General features: G+C 45.2%; 1 protein-coding gene across 2 annotated transcripts in view; it reads left to right on the top strand.

Annotated features, from left to right (window-relative positions):
- Nucleotides 1-14,333, top strand: part of slc4a5b (solute carrier family 4 member 5b) — a 96,692-nt gene extending 82,359 nt beyond the window's left edge. Inside the window, exons 16-27 of one of the 2 annotated variants that reach the window (XM_063209981.1) lie at nucleotides 736-794; nucleotides 1,879-2,070; nucleotides 3,146-3,259; nucleotides 5,223-5,336; nucleotides 6,356-6,517; nucleotides 7,063-7,241; nucleotides 8,072-8,144; nucleotides 8,334-8,402; nucleotides 8,905-9,078; nucleotides 11,442-11,618; nucleotides 12,803-12,914; nucleotides 13,645-14,333. In XM_063209981.1, coding sequence (XP_063066051.1) covers nucleotides 736-794; nucleotides 1,879-2,070; nucleotides 3,146-3,259; nucleotides 5,223-5,336; nucleotides 6,356-6,517; nucleotides 7,063-7,241; nucleotides 8,072-8,144; nucleotides 8,334-8,402; nucleotides 8,905-9,078; nucleotides 11,442-11,618; nucleotides 12,803-12,914; nucleotides 13,645-13,646 — 1,427 coding nt within the window. In that variant the 3' untranslated portion in view covers nucleotides 13,647-14,333. The remainder of the gene's footprint in view (nucleotides 1-735; nucleotides 795-1,878; nucleotides 2,071-3,145; nucleotides 3,260-5,222; nucleotides 5,337-6,355; nucleotides 6,518-7,062; nucleotides 7,242-8,071; nucleotides 8,145-8,333; nucleotides 8,403-8,904; nucleotides 9,079-11,441; nucleotides 11,619-12,802; nucleotides 12,915-13,644) is intronic. The other variant, XM_063209982.1, reaches the window with a different exon arrangement.
- Nucleotides 14,334-18,875: the final 4,542 nt, after the last annotated feature.

The following is an 18,875-nucleotide window of genomic DNA, read 5'->3' as shown; positions in this document are numbered from 1 at the left end:
TAACACAAAGAAAGGCACTCCACTCTACTCTTCTCTACTTTACTTTACTCTACTGTAGTACACTACTCTACTCTTCTCTACTTTACTTTACTCTTCTCTACTCTACTGTACACTACTGTACTCTAATGGGAATTGTTGGAGGCTAAATCTTTCAGCCTCTTTACTCCTGCCATCAGTACAGATGAAGAGTTGATGCACAGCAAATCCAAGATGTCCCCCATCCATCATGTGGAGTCTATTCAATTGTATTCTATTCAAGACACATTTGACATCTGTATGTGACTTGAGTGTATTTTTGTTTCTTCTGCGTTCTAAACGGTTCCTGTTTGACCTGAGTAAGTTTGAGCTCATGTTAAATCCTACTAACTACTAACTGGACTAACAGTTATATAATCAGATTTGTCATGTCTAGGAATTTTAGATTTTACTACCAACAATAGTACCATACACTAAGGTTTGTGTACTACCATAAGAAAGATTAACAGAAGTATAGCAATGTATATAATTATTTATTCATTTCATTCACACTTTCTTGTTCTCCGTACCACTTTCTTTCTTTCTTTCTTTCTTTCTTTCTTTCTTTCTTTCTTTCTTTCTTTCTTTCTTTCTTTCTTTCTTTCTTTCTTTCTTTCTTTCTTTCTTTCTTTCTTTCTTTCTGTCTTTCTTTCTATCTTTCTGTCTTTCTTGTTTCCCTTCCCCCTCTTTAATTCTTTCTGTGCTTATTTCCTGTCACAGATTCCTATGTGGCGGACAACTATTCAGTTCCCCTTGGCCCTGACAACATGACCGAGCTGGTGAGTGCAGTAGTCATGCCACTGTGCCGGATGTGGCCCGCATCCAAGCCACATGCATGACTCAATAGCAGCTGACATGAATGATTCATTTGATCTTTAACAGAGTCACTGTGTGACGTATGTGTATAATATGTGAATTAGAATAGTCTATTTTACAGTTTTTCTCGATTGGTTTGGCTAATTTCTTGAAACTGAGATGACATTCCTATAACCATTGGGTCATTTGGGCCTTTATTTCGGATAGGACAGTGAAGGTGCGACAGGAAGTGAGTGTGGAGAGAGATGGGGCAGGGTTGGGAAATGACCCCGTCCGGACTCGAACCGGGGTCCCCATGGGCATGCAAGCCCAAGTGTGGGGGGCTTACCGCGCTGCGCCACAGCGCCCCCCCAACATTTGATCTTTAACAGAGTCACTGTGTGACGTATGTGTATAATATGTGAATTAGAATAGTCTATTTTAAATAGAGTTTTGTAAATGTACAGCTTCATGTGAGAGATGATAAATCTTTTCATGGCATGGCCTAATAGGACCTGGGGTGCATTTCTCGAAAACGTAGTTGTTAGCAGTTAGCAACTTCGGTAGTTGGCAATGGGAAATTAGTAGAGTAGAGTAGAGTACTTTTATTAATCCCGAAGGAAATTAAGTTGCATTGCAACCAACAAAGTGGGTAAAGTAGTTAGCAACTACGGTTTCGAGAAATGCACCCCTGAATTGCTCTTGGATGTCCACTTCCGATTATTATCAAGCAATCTCCTTTACTGATTTTTACACAAGGTTGTGTGTCCGGCAGTTGTTTTTCCTTCTTTTTTCTTTCCATTTGCGCTGTCTTGGTGCCTCATTTCCATGGTGTGTGTGTGTGTGTGTGTGTGTGTGTGTGTGTGTGTGTGTGTGTGTGTGTGTGTGTGTGTGTGTGTGTGTGTGTGTGTGTGCACGTGTGTGTGTGTGTGCACGTGTGTGTGTGTGTGTGTGTGTGTGTGTGTGTGTGTGTGTGTGTGTGTGTGTGTGTGTGTGTGTGTGTGTGTGTGTGTGTGTGTGTGTGTGGATGTATATGTATGTTTGTTTCCACCACCCTGGACACTGCAGTTCAACATGACAGGCCTGGACTGGACTCAGCTGGGCAAGGAGGACTGTGTGAAGTACGGCGGGGATCTTGTGGGGAAGGCCTGCAAGTACGTGCCGGACCTGGCCCTCATGTCCTTCATCCTCTTCTTCGGCACCTACTCCATGACCATCTCCCTCAAGAAGTTCAAGACCAGCCGATACTTCCCCACCATGGTCAGTCCCCCAGGCCCAGAGCTCGAAGAGCGATCTCCACAGTAGCGGTGATCTGTAGCCTTGCTGTATCACGCCTGGCAAACATGTTGCTGTTAATGTGGTTTATGCAGTCACACAATGACAAAAGACCAACAAAGGTCGGCGTCTGCGCCTGCACCTAACGCCCGTGTATTGCTTGGTGTGTGCACTCCCAAAAAGTAGTAATCACTCAAGGTAATGGAAAAAAGGAGGCGCACACAAGGCTTGTGTGAAAAAGTGTATTGAGGCCGAAATTTAACAACAGAAGTCTGAGGTTAACTGGAGAAACCAGTTTTCGGCCTCAATACACTTTTTCACACAAGCCTTGTGTGCACCTCCTTTTTTCCATTATCTTGAGTGATTATGCAGTCACACAACCATAATACCACCTTAGTGACAGGGAACTCATGTCCCCTGTCATTTGTCATTTGTGACAGGGAACTGGAACTTCCTTGTCATTAATACGTATGTAAATAGTCCTAGATAACTGTGTCAGTTGTCATTTAGGACTGCGTCTGGGCATTTCACGTAGTTGTTAGACACTATGCTACACTGCTAGATAGTCTACTATGAGTAGAGTTACCGGTAGTCAAGTCCAGAGTTTAAAGAGGGCCGGCCCGATCTCTCCAGTCCAGAGCTGAGCTTTGGCCCCCCTGAACTTGCCAAGGTTCACAAAAGCAGTGATTTGTAGGCTTGTTGATTCAAACATTCACGCAATGAATGTTTGCTTTCTTTGTAATACCACCTATTTTGACAGGGAAACTGCAACTTGCATAATTAGTGTTGATAATTGATACATATGTCAGTTTTCCTTTTATTTGGTGTGTCTGGGCTTGTAGCTGCTAAACATTATGCCAGACACTACACTTTTCCATATGTGTAGAGCAAAACAATATCATGTGCTGTATATTGTAACTGTAAGTCACTATTTCAGGCCATAGCCTGAAGATCATTGGAATGTGTCAGCCATATGAATGCCTGTCCCTGCATGCTGCCTGCCCTACAGTACCTGTGTTGGTCTTGGTGTGTGTGTGGTGGTGATGGTGTTTTACTGTAGGTGCGCTCCCTGGTTGGAGATTTTGCCATCATCATCTCCATCCTGGTGTTCTGTGGCCTGGACTTCCTACTCTCACTGGACACCCCCAAACTGCATGTTCCCACTGAGATAAAGGTCTGACCCCTGCAGCCTACCCACCCCACTGCCCCCCTGCAACCATCCACTCCACTGCCCCCCTGCAACCCACCCACCCCACTGCCCCCCTGCAACCCACCCACCCACCCCACTGCCCCCCTGCAACCTACCCACCCCACTGCCCCCCTGCAACCACCCACCCTACTGCCCACCTGCAACCTACCCACCCCACTGCCCCCCTGCAACCTACCCACCCTACTGCCCCGCTGCAACCCACCCACACTACTGCCCCCCTGCAACCACCCACCCCACTGCCCCCTGCAACCNCCCACCCTACTGCCCCCCTGCAACCCCCCCACCCCATTGCCCCCCTGCAAACCACCCTACTGCCCCCCTGCAACCCACCCACCCTACTGCCCCCCTGCAACCCACCCACCCCACTGCCCCCCTGCAACCTACCCACCCTACTGCCCCCCTGCACTTCACGCATGATCCCACGACCCCAGCCCTGGCCTGCACCCCCTCTCTCGCCTCTCTTCCTGTGTAAACCAACACCTGTTCCCTTCCCACTCTGTCCTCTTCACTAAATTCGCTGGTCCAATACAACGCTTTCTTTTATTCTTTCCTAGGTTGAGTCCCTTTAGACCTTGAGATTGTTAACCTTAAGCAATTCTCTGTTCTGTCTTCCATATATGTGCTGCTGGTCAGACCCACCTTATCTCTTCCGCTGTACGCTGGGTCCAGCTGGTCCAGTCTCACCCTCTCTCTCTGTTTCCCTCACATCCTTTGCTGCTTTGCCCAGGCCATCTTTTTCCCCTGCCTGGAGTCTACTGTTGAGTGCAGTGTGCATGCAGTGTAGAATGTGTATCTTGTTTCGTACTGTTTTTATTTGCATCTTCTTTGCATGGTTATTACATGTGCCAAGTTTCATGTCCTTAAAATTGTCCCTACGAACAAATCTCAATTCTTGTAAGTTACTTTTGTCTTGGATTACACTTGGGTTGTCAGTTGGTATGGACACTTGGATACATTAGATACATTTAAGGGTATTCTTTATTATTTTCCACAGACAGTAGTTGTTGCAGTATGCAGAACGCCATCTGAACCAACCGTATCTCAGGCCATTCGTGAAGACTTTACGAGAAAAACAGAAAAAAAATCAACTTTAAGCCTCGTTGAGCCGTTACGAATAGCCTCGTTTCTCGTGTTTGGGTGACGAAAGGGGGAATTGACAATTGGGGTAGTTTGGTTCTGGGGGGAAGAATAATGCGGACGGACGTCAACAATCAAGCGTGAGTGAAGGCTAACTGGAAACGACGGTAATCAAACATTTCAAACAAGTGATTTAGGGTTAAGGTTAGGGTTAGGGTTAGGGTTAAGGTTAGGGACAATGTTGGAGGAAGGGGGAGATGGCATGAAGCTGACACAACGACAGCGCTCCCCTCCCGGAATGCACGCTGCTCGGGAGGTCTCTCTCTCTCTCTCGCCCTCTCTCTCACCCACTCTCGACGACAGCGCGCGTTGCCCAACCACGAAAAACGAGGCTATATAGTAGCGGCACCACGAAGCATACAGTTGCTTTTCCGCAAGACTGGACTCTCTGAACAGTGTTCTTTCTGCCCCCCAGCAGGTTGTTTTTGAGATCTGATTCTCAGAATTAATTATTAGATCTGTTTGAGGCAAAAAATAAGTTGAGCTTGGTGTTGGGTAGGTAGGTAGGTAGGTAGGTAATTTGTTAGTTTTCCACTTGAATGAACACCACAAACTCGACAGTGGCCGCCGATTCAGAGACTTTGCCGTCTCCTGATTACGCACTTGACTCTTCTTCTCTGTCATGCTTTGTAGATTTTTTTCTGCTTACATCTGGCATTAACCACTACTTGTCATCTCATTTCACTGCTATTTTCTCTGTATCCTCATAACCTCTCATGTCACTTCTGCCTGTTGCTTTTCTTGCCCTTCCCTTCTTCACTGCTTGCTGTGTGTCTCACTGTGTGTCTAGCTGCGTAAGCTCATCAGTGATTTCGCCATCTTCATGGCCATCATGACGTTCGTGGGCCTCGACATGCTCATGGGTCTTAAGACACCTAAGCTAATTGTTCCCACCGAGTTTAAGGTATGTGATTGACTGAATGTGATTCTGCATGCTGTGATGAAACAGTGTTGTTGTACCTCTTAGTTCTCTCATGAGCTTTTTACCTCCGTTAAGGAGCTTGTGTTTTCTGTTGCATCGGTTTGTTTGTTTGTTTTGTCTGTCTGTCTGTCAGCAGGATAATTCATAAAGTTAGGCACAAACATTTGTGGAGTTGTTTGAAATGGCAAAAGGAACAAGTGATTAAATTTGGGTGGTGATCCGGATCCGGACCAGGATTCTTCACCATTGAGGGATATGGCGAATTTTGTCATTCCAGTTTCTAACTCCACAAAAACAATTCAGAAAGACTTGGAAAAAATAGGGTGTAACATAGACAACTGTTCTATCAAGTAAGCTTCCTTGGTGGAGGTCTCTGAGTGCATTTCTAGTTTTAGAATTATATTCTTTTTAGTATATACTATATTTATGGGAAACTTGAGCCTGTGTTGGATAGTACAGTGAAGGAACAGCAAGGGAACTATTGAGATAGAGAGAGAGATGGGTTAGGACTGGGAAATGAGCCAGGCTGGACTAGAAATCTAGACGCCCCTAGTGGCCGCAAAATGAATTTGCTCCCGGGGGCACAGCTTTGCTGTAGGGGTTTTTGGCGCGGCCAGGCTAGAGCCAGGCTGGACTAGAGCCTGGATCCTCGCCTGGGTCGCCATGGGCAGAGAGCCTGTGTTCAGTATGGACAGGTGCAGTAGTGAGCTGTGCCGTAGCACCCCCATTAGAATGACACTATATGCTTTTGCTATTATTGTACACATGGCTTGCCAATAACATAGCTAGATCAAAGTAAATACAAAATAGGTTTGAGTAAATACAACACATATGAATGAAGGTAGCAATAATAGTAGGACAGAGGGTCATCTATGATAACAAACCAAAAATATAAAAATATAAAAAATGCACACCCAACAAAAAGGGGAGTAAAGACAAGACTGGGTCTGGGTGGAGCCCCAAATAAGCCACAGCTAAACCTCCTCCTCTGCTTCCCGTAGCCCACGAGGCCAGACAGGGGCTGGCTGGTGATGCCCTTCGGGAAGAACCCGTGGTGGGTGTACATCGCCTGCTTCGTCCCGGCCCTGCTCGTCACCATCCTCATCTTCATGGACCAGCAGATCAGTGCTGTCATTGTCAACCGCAAAGAGAACAAGCTCAAGGTAAAGAGACTTGGCATTTTAATGTTTTGACTTAAAAAAAAACGTACACAACCTCAAAGTTCTGGGTGATGGATTAAGGAACAGACTACAAAGGAAAAGGCCATGACACCCTGGCAACTCCAAACTTTTAAGTCTTGACATCTTGGATGATTTGAAGGGCGAATTGCCTGAAATATCATGATCAAAAAGCGTTATTAACGGGAACCTTTATTTTGTTTTCTTACTTTTCATGAGTCCTCTTTGTATTCTTTTCTCTCAGACTGTGTGTGTGTGTGTGTGTGTGTGTGTGTGTGTGTGTGTGTGTGTGTGTGTGTGTGTGTGTGTGTGTGTGTGTGTGTGTGTGTGTGTGTGTGTGTGTGTGTGTGTGTGTGTGTGTGTGTGTGTGATGTGCAGTTAGTGACTCAGAGCTGGTAGTACCACATGGACCTATTTTTGGCTTTAGCTCTGGCTCTCTATTTGCCTTCCTGTTGTTCTGTCTCACCTCTCTCTCTCTCTCTCTCTCTCTCTCTCTCTCTCGCTCTCTCTCTCTCTCCACGGTGAGGCAGAAGGGTTGTGGGTACCATCTGGACCTGTTCTGGGTGGGCCTGCTGATGGCAGCCTGCTCCTTCATGGGGTTGCCATGGTACGTAGCCGCCACCGTCATCTCCATCGCCCACATAGACTCCCTCAAGATGGAGAGCGAGAGCAGCGCGCCGGGAGAACAGCCGCAGTTCCTGGGAGTGAGGTGAGAGCCGCGTCCAGTCATCAACACTTTACATAATATGTCGGTCTGTCAGTTTTATCTATTTAAAGTGACACTGTCACATTTTTGGAAATAAGCTTACTGAGTCCTATGAGATCAGTTAGCCGCCAGCTGGTCTCATAGGACTCAATGTTAACTGCTAGCTTGGCGGTAAAATGTACACTGCCATACCCAGAGAACGGTTGAAAGTACTGTAGAACGGTAAACCGTATTATTTAACTCAAGGGGAGGGGTAAAATAAGCTAATTTCCAAAAATGGGACAGTATCCCTTTAAATACCGTACAAGATGTGTGGTAGTGTTGCACAGCACACTAATGAATATACCCATTGGGACCCAGGTTCAAATCCGGCCTGTGTCATATCCCAATAATTCTCCATCTCTCTCTTCCTCTTATTTCCTGTCTGCTCCCCACTGTCCTGTCCAATAAAGACACAATAAAGTCACAAAAATATTCTCAAGCTGTGTATCCGTGTGTATGCTGTATATCTGTATGCTCCTTTCCAATGGCGCTTTGTCAGTAAATAGGCCTACAATTAATAGATGCCATTAATGGCCCTGCCGTGTCCTAACGGTAGGGCACTGGGTTACTACGCCAGCGACCCGGGTTCGATTCTGACCCAGGTTATCCTCCCTCCATCTCTCTCTCTCTACTCGCTTCTTCTCGCCTCTCATACTGTCCTATACTGTCCTACTATATATATAGTATATGTGTACCGGTATGTATATATTTTTTTCAAAAATGCCATTAATGCAACTCATTACATTACATAAAGGAATTGACAATATTGCTGGATTGCTTTGTCTCTGCAGAGAGCAGAGAGTGACAGGAACGTTGGTGTTTGTGTTGACTGGAGTCTCCATCTTCCTCGCTCCTATACTTCAGGTACGCCAAAAACATTTTATTAAAAGAGACTTTAAATTTATGCCATATTTATGACAAACCATAAATCCTGAACCTGTGATTTAAAATGCATGATTGATGGTAAAAAAAATGTTTGAACTATTAAACAGTTAGTCTGTGTGATATTTGTGCATTGAAGTCATATTCATGATTTTTATTTTTGCCCACCAGTACATTCCAATGCCAGTTCTGTATGGAGTCTTCCTGTATATGGGGGTGGCATCTCTGAATGGCATTCAGGTATGGATAAAATTAAATGAAAGAGAGAATTGGTGAGTGTGAATTGAAGCTCTCATAATGTGTATATTGTGACCTTTTCTGTAGTATTTCTCATTTACTCTCTAATATACATTCAAATGAAACAAGGAACACATGCTCATTGTTTCATTCACTCTGTGATTTAAAATAAATAATTGTTGTAAATGGGTTTGACATGTTTTATCGGAACACAGTCCTGGTAGCGGATCAAGCGATACCTGATTTCATCAGTTAATAAACAAATGAATTAACTTACAAAAAAAACCCCACTTGCAGTGCCCAGTTGATGTTGATTTTAAGAAGTCTTTCCAGTTCATTCCAAACTTTTGGTACATGTGAGGAAAAGGCAGTTTTACCTTGTCATGTTCTTCTCTGTGGAGCATGTAAAGTAAAACAAAGTAAAAAATAAAAGTATTTTTTCTGATGTGAATGTGTTTAAATAATGTGCTGTGTTGTTTTTCTGTGTTATCCTCCCCTGGTTCAGTTCTGGGAGCGTATTAAGCTGTACCTGATGCCGGCTAAGCACCAGCCGGACTTCACCTTCCTGCGCCACGTGCCCTTGCGGAGGGTGCACCTCTTCACCCTGGTGCAGATCACCTGCCTGGCCGTCCTCTGGATACTCAAGTCCACCGTCGCCGCCATCGTATTCCCCGTCATGGTGCGTTATTGTGTGTGTGTGTGTGTGTGTGTGTGTGTGTGTGTGTGTGTGTGTGTGTGTGTGTGTGTGTGTGTGTGCGCGTGTGTGCGCGTGTGTGTCTGTGCTCTGGATACTGAAGTCTACCGTCGTGGCCATCGTATTCCCCATTATGGTGCGCTGTGTGTGTGTGTGTGTGTGTGTGTGTGTGTGTGTGTGTGTGTGTGTGTGTGTGTGTGTGTGTGTGTGTGTGTGTGTGTGTGTGTGTGTGTGTCTCTCTGTCTCTCTATCTGTCTGTCCCTCTTTGTGTGTGTGTGTGTGTGTGTGGATGCCATGCTGGAGGAGTTTAAAAAAGGTGTGTGTGTGCGTGTGTGTGTGTGTGTGTGTGTGTGTGTGTGTGTGTGTGTGTGTGTGTGTGTGTGTCTGTTTGTGTGTGCGCATGTGCACGTGTCTGTGCGTGTGTGTGAGTTTGTGTGCACTAACGTGTCTGTTTATGTGTGTCTGTATGTGTGTCTGTCTGTCAACCTGTCATGATTGTGTGTGTATGTGTGTGTGTGTGTGTGTGTGTGTGTGTGTGTGTGTGTATGTGTGTGTGTGTGTGTGTGTGTGTGTGTGTGTGTTTTTTTGTATTTGCGCCTGCTCAATATGTGTCTGTCCATCATCTAACTTCCTGTTTGTCTGTCCACCACTTTGCGTGCCTTTCGCTCTGTCAAATTCAGCTGTGTAATAACTCCAGTGACAGGACACAGGACGTAGGGGGTCGATTGATCCAACTGCCATGGAGCTCATCCGACAGAAACTCACATCCCATTCAATTAGTCTTTCTCAACGGGGACGGTACAGCCCCCCAGGGGGCGTTGGGGAGTTCTAGGGGGGTGTTGAGAAGGACACAGCTGAGAGGGGGCGGTGCTTAGTTGCCATTGAAGGGCATTAGTCGACTTCATTTTTTAATACTACGGGTGGTGTTGTCAGGCTTATGATGAGGTCAAGGGGGCATTGGGAGGCTTGCGATGAGGCCAAGGGGGCATTGGGAGGCTTGTGATGAGGCCAAGGGGGCATTGGGAGGCTTGCGATGAGGTCAAGGGGGCATTGGGAGGCTTGCGATGAGGCCAATGGGGCATTGGGAGGCTTGCGATGAGGCCAAGGGGGCATTGGGAGGCTTGCGATGAGGCCAATGGGGCTTTGGGAGGCTTATGATGAGGTCAAGGGGGCATTGGGAGGCTTGCGATGAGGCCAATGGGGCTTTGGGAGGCTTATGAAGAGGTCAAGGGGGCATTGGGAGGCTTGCGATGAGGCCAATGGGGCTTTGGGAGGCTTATGATGTGGTCAAGGGGGCATTGGGAGGCTTGCGATGAGGCCAATGGGGCTTTGGGAGGCTTATGATGTGGTCAAGGGGGCATTGGGAGGCTTGCGATGAGGCCAATGGGGCTTTGGGAGGCTTATGATGAGGTCAAGGGGGCATTGGGAGGCTTGCGATGAGGCCAATGGGGCTTTGGGAGGCTTATGATGAGGTCAAGGGGGCATTGGGAGGCTTGCGATGAGGCCAATGGGGCTTTGGGAGGCTTATGATGAGGTCAAGGGGGCATTGGGAGGCTTGCGATGAGGCCAATGGGGCTTATGATGAGGTCAAGGGGGCATTGGGAGGCTTGCGATGAGGCCAATGGGGCTTTGGGAGGCTTATGATGAGGTCAAGGGGGCATTGGGAGGCTTGCGATGAGGCCAATGGGGCTTTGGGAGGCTTATGATGAGGTCAAGGGGGCATTGGGAGGCTTGCGATGAGGCCACTGGGGCTTTGTTCAGAAAAGGTTGTGAACCAAATGTAAAAGATTCTGATAACACTTTAGAATAATGGATGCAGAAAAGCATTATAAAGACTTAAAAAATAATTAACTATTGATGAATAAAACATTAACAAACGTTTGTAAATGACTAGGAAATGTAAACAAATGCTTGTAAATGACTAGGAAATGCTATGTTAATATTTTATATTTATCAAACATTTACAAGTTGCTTGTAAATGAATAAAATACTCTGTTATAAGGTGTGTAAAATCTTGCATATATCATTTGTAGATATTTTATAAAGCATTAATAAAACTTAGTTAGTAATAAAAAGATTTGTTATTGTTTTATTCATCATTAGTTAATTATTTACTGAGTCTTTACTAAGGAACATTATTATAAAGTGTTACCAAGATTCTTCATCATTGCGGGATGGGGCGAATTTCGACATTCCAGTTTCTAACTCCATAATAACAAGGCATACAGACTTGAAATAAATTAGGTTGTAACATAGTCAAATGTTCTGTCAAACAGGTTCCTTGGCAGAGGTCTGTACTCTCTGAGTGCATTTCTACAGTAGTTTCTTCTTTTCTTTCTTTTCGTCAGATACTTGGGTTGATGGTGGTGCGGAAGCTTCTGGACTTCATGTTCTCGCAGCACGACCTGGCCTGGCTGGACGACATCCTCCCCGAGAAGGACAAGAAGAAGAAAGAGGACGAGAAGAAAGGGAAGAAGGACAAGAAGAAAGGAAAAGCCGCTGCGCCACACGACACGGACGAGGAGGTGAGACGGACGACATGACATTACCACACACACACACACACACACACAACTCTGACGTCATCGACTAACACATTCGTCACTTTAGCCATCCCCCTTTAGCACTATTACTTGTTAGCGCTCCTTGATGTACAAGCCCACCTGTACGTGAATGTTTTGTATTTTGTGTTTGTGTGTTGTGTTTTGTGGACGTGTTGCTACCACGGGTAGCAATCAACTAATATTAATGTCTTTCTCCTTCTACCCCACAGTGTTGCTGATAAGGCACTGTATCACCATTACTACAATCTGTCTGTCTTTGCTTGTAATTCCCATCCTGTTCCCCACGATGCCTCTCCTTGTGATTCTGTTCTATCCATTTTTGGCCTCTTGTGTGCTTGGGAGAAACCAGGAGCTGACAGTAACCAGGACCCACTAAACTCTAGCCATGATGTCTCTCCACGTCTCTGTTCCAAGCCTGATTGCATGATATTGGTAGACAGACATGGGTGTGTTTGTATGTGTCTTGGTGTGTGTGCGTCCGTGCGTGTGCGTATGTTCACAGGTGCATGGAATATTATGCTTGTTATGTTATGTGTTATATTATTTATTTATTTCTTAGAGAATGGTTTGCCTTGGCATGTATAATATGTGTCTACATCTGGGACTGCAGGAAGCCATGCATGCATGTTATCACAAACTTTTCGCTCCGACCAGAAGTGGCAAAAGTGAGCAGGTCATCGACACATGACATGAGTTTGATTTAATCACACTTAAAGTGATACTGAAATGTTTGATTTGGCTCATCATGGCATGGCTCTGGCTAGTTAACCAGGGATATTTAAAAATGTATATATTCCATTATATTTGTTTTGGTCAACTGCGTCATAGCTCTTTTGCATAAAGTTAACTGACTATTAACTTTGTTTTTTTCGCTCTTGTAGCCCAATTCACTTTGCTTTCTGGCAAATTAGATTAGCAAATTTTGCAATAATATGCATACTGTCCATAGAGAAAATACAAATTACTTCCTTTGCTCTGCTCACTTTGGTCACCTTGATCGCTTCCTGCGTGAATACAGAGTTCTAGAAAAGTTTCCCTTGGTTTTGGCATGCATCCTGACTAGGTGAGTGTGTCTATTTTTCCCGATACAAACCCCTCCCCCCCCCCCCCCCTGTCCCAACTCCTACTCACCCAACCAACCCAAGGTTAAGTGTCCCAAGGAATCCCCTGTGAAAATTGCAATGGAGGTCCTTGATCCACCTGGTGACTCCGCCTCTGACCCCACCTCCTCTCCCTCTGACCCTCCCACATCAGTTTGTGAGTAAATAAACTCCTCCCTCAACCATTGTGTCAGCAGCATTTAAAGACTTTACCACTAGTAAAAAACAAACAAATTCAACAAAGCAAGTAAATGAACCACAGATATAACAGTCAGTCAGTGTTCAAAGTAAGTGTTGATTCAACTAGAGTCACAATCAGTGTTACTTTGCCTAATAACACAGTGCATCTGACATCCCATCATATGACCATTGTAACTAATCGGTGACAATTGACAACATGGCATCACCACAATGTGTAAATACAACACTGATGTTTCCTCGTGCTCTACAGCACCCTATGACAGGCTAGGGTAATGGGTGGCTTTGGTCTGGGCACAAATTCGCCGTTTGGGACATAATTGAGATTTGTCAAGTGAATAAGTCTTTTGCTGTTTTTTGACTGTGAGTTTTGAGAATGTGCAGTATGTAGTATTCAGAGAACCATGAGATGACTTTCTTCTTTTTCTCATTTTTTTCCGTCTGTGTCTCTTCTCTCTCTTTCTACCTCTACCTTTTGCTGTTTGTGTTTTTTTCTGGTGTGTGTGTGCGTGCGGATTTGTGTGTGTGTGTGTGTGAGTGTGTATGTGTGTGTGTGAGCATGCGTGTGTGTGTGTGTGTGTGTGTGTGTGTGTGTGTGTGTGTGTGTGTGTGTGTGTGTGTGTGTGTGTGTGTACACGTGTGTGTGTGTGTGTGTACACGTGTGTGTGTATGTGTGTGTATGTGTATAGAAGGCGCAGCCTCCTCATCCAGATGAAGAGGATCTGGACCGCAGGTACTGTGTGCTGCGGCTGCACGTGCCCTACAACGACCTCTTATACCCCCCACAACAACACCCAGGAGACTGGGACCAATACGACTAGCCAGCACATATACCCACCTCATATACCCACCTCATATACCCCCCACAACAACACCCAGGAGACTGGGACCAATACGACTAGCCAGCACATATACCCACCTCATATACCCAGGAGACTATGACCAATATGACTAGCCATCACATATACCCACCTCTTATACCCCCCACAACAACACCCAGGAGACTGGGACCAATACGACTAGCCATCACATATACCCACCTCATATACCCAGGAGACTGGGACCAATATGACTAGCCAGCACATATACCCACCTCATATACCCCCCACAACAACACCCAGGAGACTGGGACCAATATGACTAGCCATGACATATACCCACCTCATATACCCAGGAGACTATGACCAATATGACTAGCCATCACATATACCCACCTCATATACCCAGGAGACTATGACCAATATGACTAGCCATCACATATACCCACCTCATATACCCAGGAGACTATGACCAATATGACTAGCCATCACATACACCCACCTCTTATACCCCCATAGCATCCAGGAGACTATGACCAATATGACTAGCCATCACATACACCCACCTCTTATACCCCCATAGCATCCAGGAGACTATGACCAATACGACTACCCACCTCATATACCCACCTCATATACCCCCCACAACACCCAGGAGACTGGGACCAATATGACTAGCCATCACATATACCCACCTCATATACCCACCTCATATATCCACTTCCTATACCCACTACAACACCCAGCCGACTGGGATGAGTACAGCTATACACCTCATATACTGTACACAGCTCATATACTGATGTCATATACGCAATGCCCAACAGACTGGGTCGAATATACGAAGCTAGCTCAAAACCAGGTCCAGTAACTCACATGAATGTACGCATGCACACACACCACATACACACGCACACGCACGCACGCACGCACGCACGCACACACACACACACACACACACACACACACACACACACACACACACACACACACACACACACACACACACACACACACACACACACACACACACACTCTTACCTACACTAAACAGACAGTGGCATGCTCACACCCACAGGCACATACGCATGACCGTAGTCCTTACATAAAGCATTCAATCTTTGAGGTACACCCAAATGAGTAGCATGAAATGTAGTGTAATGCAACATTCATGACCGTTTTTATTACTCTTCAATGCGCTTTATCCCAGTGCATCACAGTGCCAGGGGCTCTCGAGGAAGTGAATGTGTAAGAGATTCCAAGGTCCCTGAACGGAAAGGTGATGCACTTGTAAAATGTAATGGCTACTTTATTACTGGGTGTTATGCAGTACTTGCCTAGTGCCTACATAGACGGGCCTTTGCTTTAGTGCATCATCCAGACTTGAGAACCACCACCATTTGTGTAAAGTCTGTTCAACATGTATAGTATACATGTATAGTATAGTATATAGTATACTTTATACTACACTCAGTATTTCCCAATGTCAAGTGTATGAGCCATGGTAGTGTGTCAGCCTTACTAGTCACGCCAAGTGATTGGATAACCCGCAGAGTTCACCAAAGAGTATCCAATCACTGGTGACTTTGTGATTACGAAGGCTGACACACTTCGAAGGACGCGCTAGACATTGGGAAACGGCAACTGTCTGTGCAAAGGCAGACTGAAGTTACTATAATTACAAAGGGGCAGATGCTTCTTAAGTTCTCTTGCCATCGTGCCCACTTTGTATGTGCACCATATACGCTTATACATAAAAGCTACTAATCACTGCTAGTCCCAAAGTGATTTCACCGTTACGTAAAGAAGTAGATCATGTTTAAACGCGTAGATTTAGACATTAGACACTGTGATATACTGTAAGATGACCTGGTGCGGGACTTTAAGGCCTGTGAACTAAAACGCATTGTGTGTTTTCTGTTGCAATGTGTCTAACTTTGATTGAGTATGATAACTGTACCCTTTGTACAGTCCTACGATAGAAAATTCAACTGTTTATTTTATTTGCCTTTATGTCTCTCTTCCACATGTAAATAATGTTGTTGAAAAACTGTTGAAAGATGCAAAATACCTGAAGACTAGTTTTGGACGATTTCTGCAGATCTACTGCACAACAATGAATTCCAACTGCTTCTCACATGTCTGACATGTAAAGACTTTTTTCGAACTGAACGCGAAGGATGGACTGTTTGCTTAACCGCAGGAGTGGTGTTTTTGAAGCTGACAGCAACATCTGAATATTTTCCTGTATCATATTGCGGGACTGTGGGTTGGACACCACATGTCTCCTCTTGGATTTGTTCTTTCAATTTTTTTGCCCCCTGAAAGCAATGCAGATGGAGCCCTTGTGTTTTCTCTTTAGTCCATATGTGTGCATTTATCTGAGGTATGTTGGTGTTGTGAACTGTGTGCTGTGTTGCTTGCTTGTTTGTTTGTTTGTTTGTTTGTTTGTTTGTTTTTGTATATACATATATTTGAAATAGTTTGAGTTTGTTTTAAACATTCGACTGGAAGTAGTAAATGTACCCAATAACATTAAAGATCAAACTTCTAATGGAGGGGTTTGAAGGAGTGTTCTTTAAAGGCAGACTACACATTGTCAAGGATTTCAAGGCTCAATTAACAAGTTAGATTTCCAGTGTGAACAATATAAGCACCGTCAGGTCAATATATTGGATGCCTGAAGACTTCAGGGAATCGCGTGGCATTTTGGCCCACCCTTGAATCATGCTGGCTGTGGTTACTCATCCAGAGGCTCTGCCAGCAATTCCCAGCTTGTGTTTGAGAATTTTAAGTAAATAGCATGGCATATGTGAGATCATTAAAAACCCACTTTTTATGGGCATCTCTGAGTGCGAGCTTCAGACCTTCTGAATTTGAATTACTCTATATTCAAAGCTTATGCATCACCACATAAGTAGCCACCTTGAAAGGCGCAGAGCCTATCTTTGATTACATTTTAGAATTTTAATGAAATAAATATATGGGCTTTTGTGCCTTCATTGAGGACAGGAAAGTTGAAATGATGACAGGAAGAGATAGATGTGGGGTAGTGTTGGGAAATGACCCTGGCTGCACTCGAACCTGGGTCCCCATGGGCATGGAAGCCTATTTGTGGTTGGGTAGATTAGCGTGCTGTGCCACAGCACTTCCAAGTGTACCACACTTTTACAGGAAGTGCATGTAGAGTACATCCTGTGCCCATCTTCTGGCAGAGTAGCTCTCTATGGTGGTTGTAATGGAAAACAACATGACTGGCATCATATAGGTAACCTATTGTGGAGTCTAGATGTAGACACAAATTGTCTGTGTTGGAGGGATGTTTTGATATCAACACTTCCTCAAACAGTACTTAGATATTCATTTATTATGGAAGTAATATCCATTATTCTGTTGGATTATTAATATGCAATGGGTGTGCTCTTGTGTTCCAAAACTTTTTATTTTCATGATGAATATTCTGATACTGATCAGGGCACTTCCCAACTGTAACCCATAACCCAACTCCCCAAACAATAACCATTGTTTTCCAACAGTCTCATATATTATCCCAAGAATGCTTACTGCTTCAGTGCATTCCATTTATCATCATCTCCCCGTTCCTTTCAGCGGTTTGGTTTCTCTGCATGGCCTGGCATCAGTCCCGCTACCTACTGCCAGCATCTTTCCCTGCACCTTGCCTCCCCACTCTGTCCCTCAGGCAGTGTGTCACCCAGAGACTGGATCAGGCCTTAGATCATTACAGATCTGCCAAGTTCAGTCTGGGATCACCCACTCCCTGGACAACCCTGGGGTGAATTTCTCAAAACAAAAGTTGCTATCTACGTTAGCTACTTTGCTGTTTTCAATGCATTTTCCCATTGGCAACTACCGAAGTTGCTAACAGGCTAACAACTTCTCTTTTGAGAAACTCACCCCTGGACTGGCTGTGTCTCAGCTATGTCCCCCCTGCATTGCTTTTCAGTGACTACTTGTATGTTGATCTAAGGCTTTACTTCCAGAAATCATTACCTGTAATTTTAATTGAAACTGTCATTGTGAGGAGGAGTGCTATGAAAACCTTTTTTTCATTCCCTCTCTGTGTAGTTTATGGTTGTACAGTATGCTCTTTTCTATTCAACCTGCTTGTCTCTGCTTGTCTCTTTACACTATGTGGTGTGGTGTGTGTGTGTGAGCGCGCATGCGTGCATGTGGGTGTGAGTGCGTGAAGTAATGTTGGAGGAGAACTGAGAAACCCACGAGAGGATGTGAGATAAATGATCTTCAGAGTGACACAAGCCAGAAAGACATACAGCAAAAGAGAGAGAGACAGAGAAAGGAAGGAAGGAAGGAAGGAAGGCCAAAAGTGCATGAGCAGTAGTAAAGTAACCGGCTGGCTTGCTGCTGATGTTCCTTCTATAGCCTCACCCTGCGCCTGCAGATCTGCCCCCCGTCCCGCTCCAGCTCCCGCACCCCTTCCCCCTCCATCCCCCCCCCCCCCCACCACCACCACCAGCAGGCCCTCTACCCCCTCCCCCTCCCCCTCCCCCTGCCGCAGGTCGTCATCCAGATGGACTCGGACTACGAAGAGCTTGACCTTCATCGCCATCATCATCACCATCGTCGGCATCATCGGCATCATTCTCATCATCGCCATAGAGATAGCGAACGCCATCCTCCTCGACGTCATCATTCCCATCGGGAGGTTTCTCCCCGGAGGAGGTGGGACGCGGAGGACTGGACCCAGCTGTAGGCTCTTCTGGCAAGGATATTAGGTGTCTGTACACTCGAGCTACGTGTGCACTCTCCATAAGCATGCCTGTGCAACTACGCAGTAAAAATGCAGTGTTAATTCAACACTTAGTGTGCCAATTAAACACCTAAAGACCCCAGTATTATGTAGGCCTACTGCATTACAGTGCATTACAACTATGTGAACAGTACTACATACTATTAACACTGCATTTTTTACTGTGTATACCATCCCCTGCATGCAAATTGAAACAGCAAGAGAGGGATAGAAAACAATTCAGTCCTTTTTGATGTAGTTCAACATAATGGTGGAAACCGTTATACACTGGCCCAGTTTCCAAACTGCACAGGTGAAGAACCTACAGAGGTGC

This window comes from Engraulis encrasicolus, chromosome 11, assembly GCF_034702125.1.
Source record: "Engraulis encrasicolus isolate BLACKSEA-1 chromosome 11, IST_EnEncr_1.0, whole genome shotgun sequence".
Lineage (NCBI taxonomy): Eukaryota > Metazoa > Chordata > Actinopteri > Clupeiformes > Engraulidae > Engraulis > Engraulis encrasicolus.
This window is presented reverse-complemented; position numbering and strand designations above follow the sequence as displayed.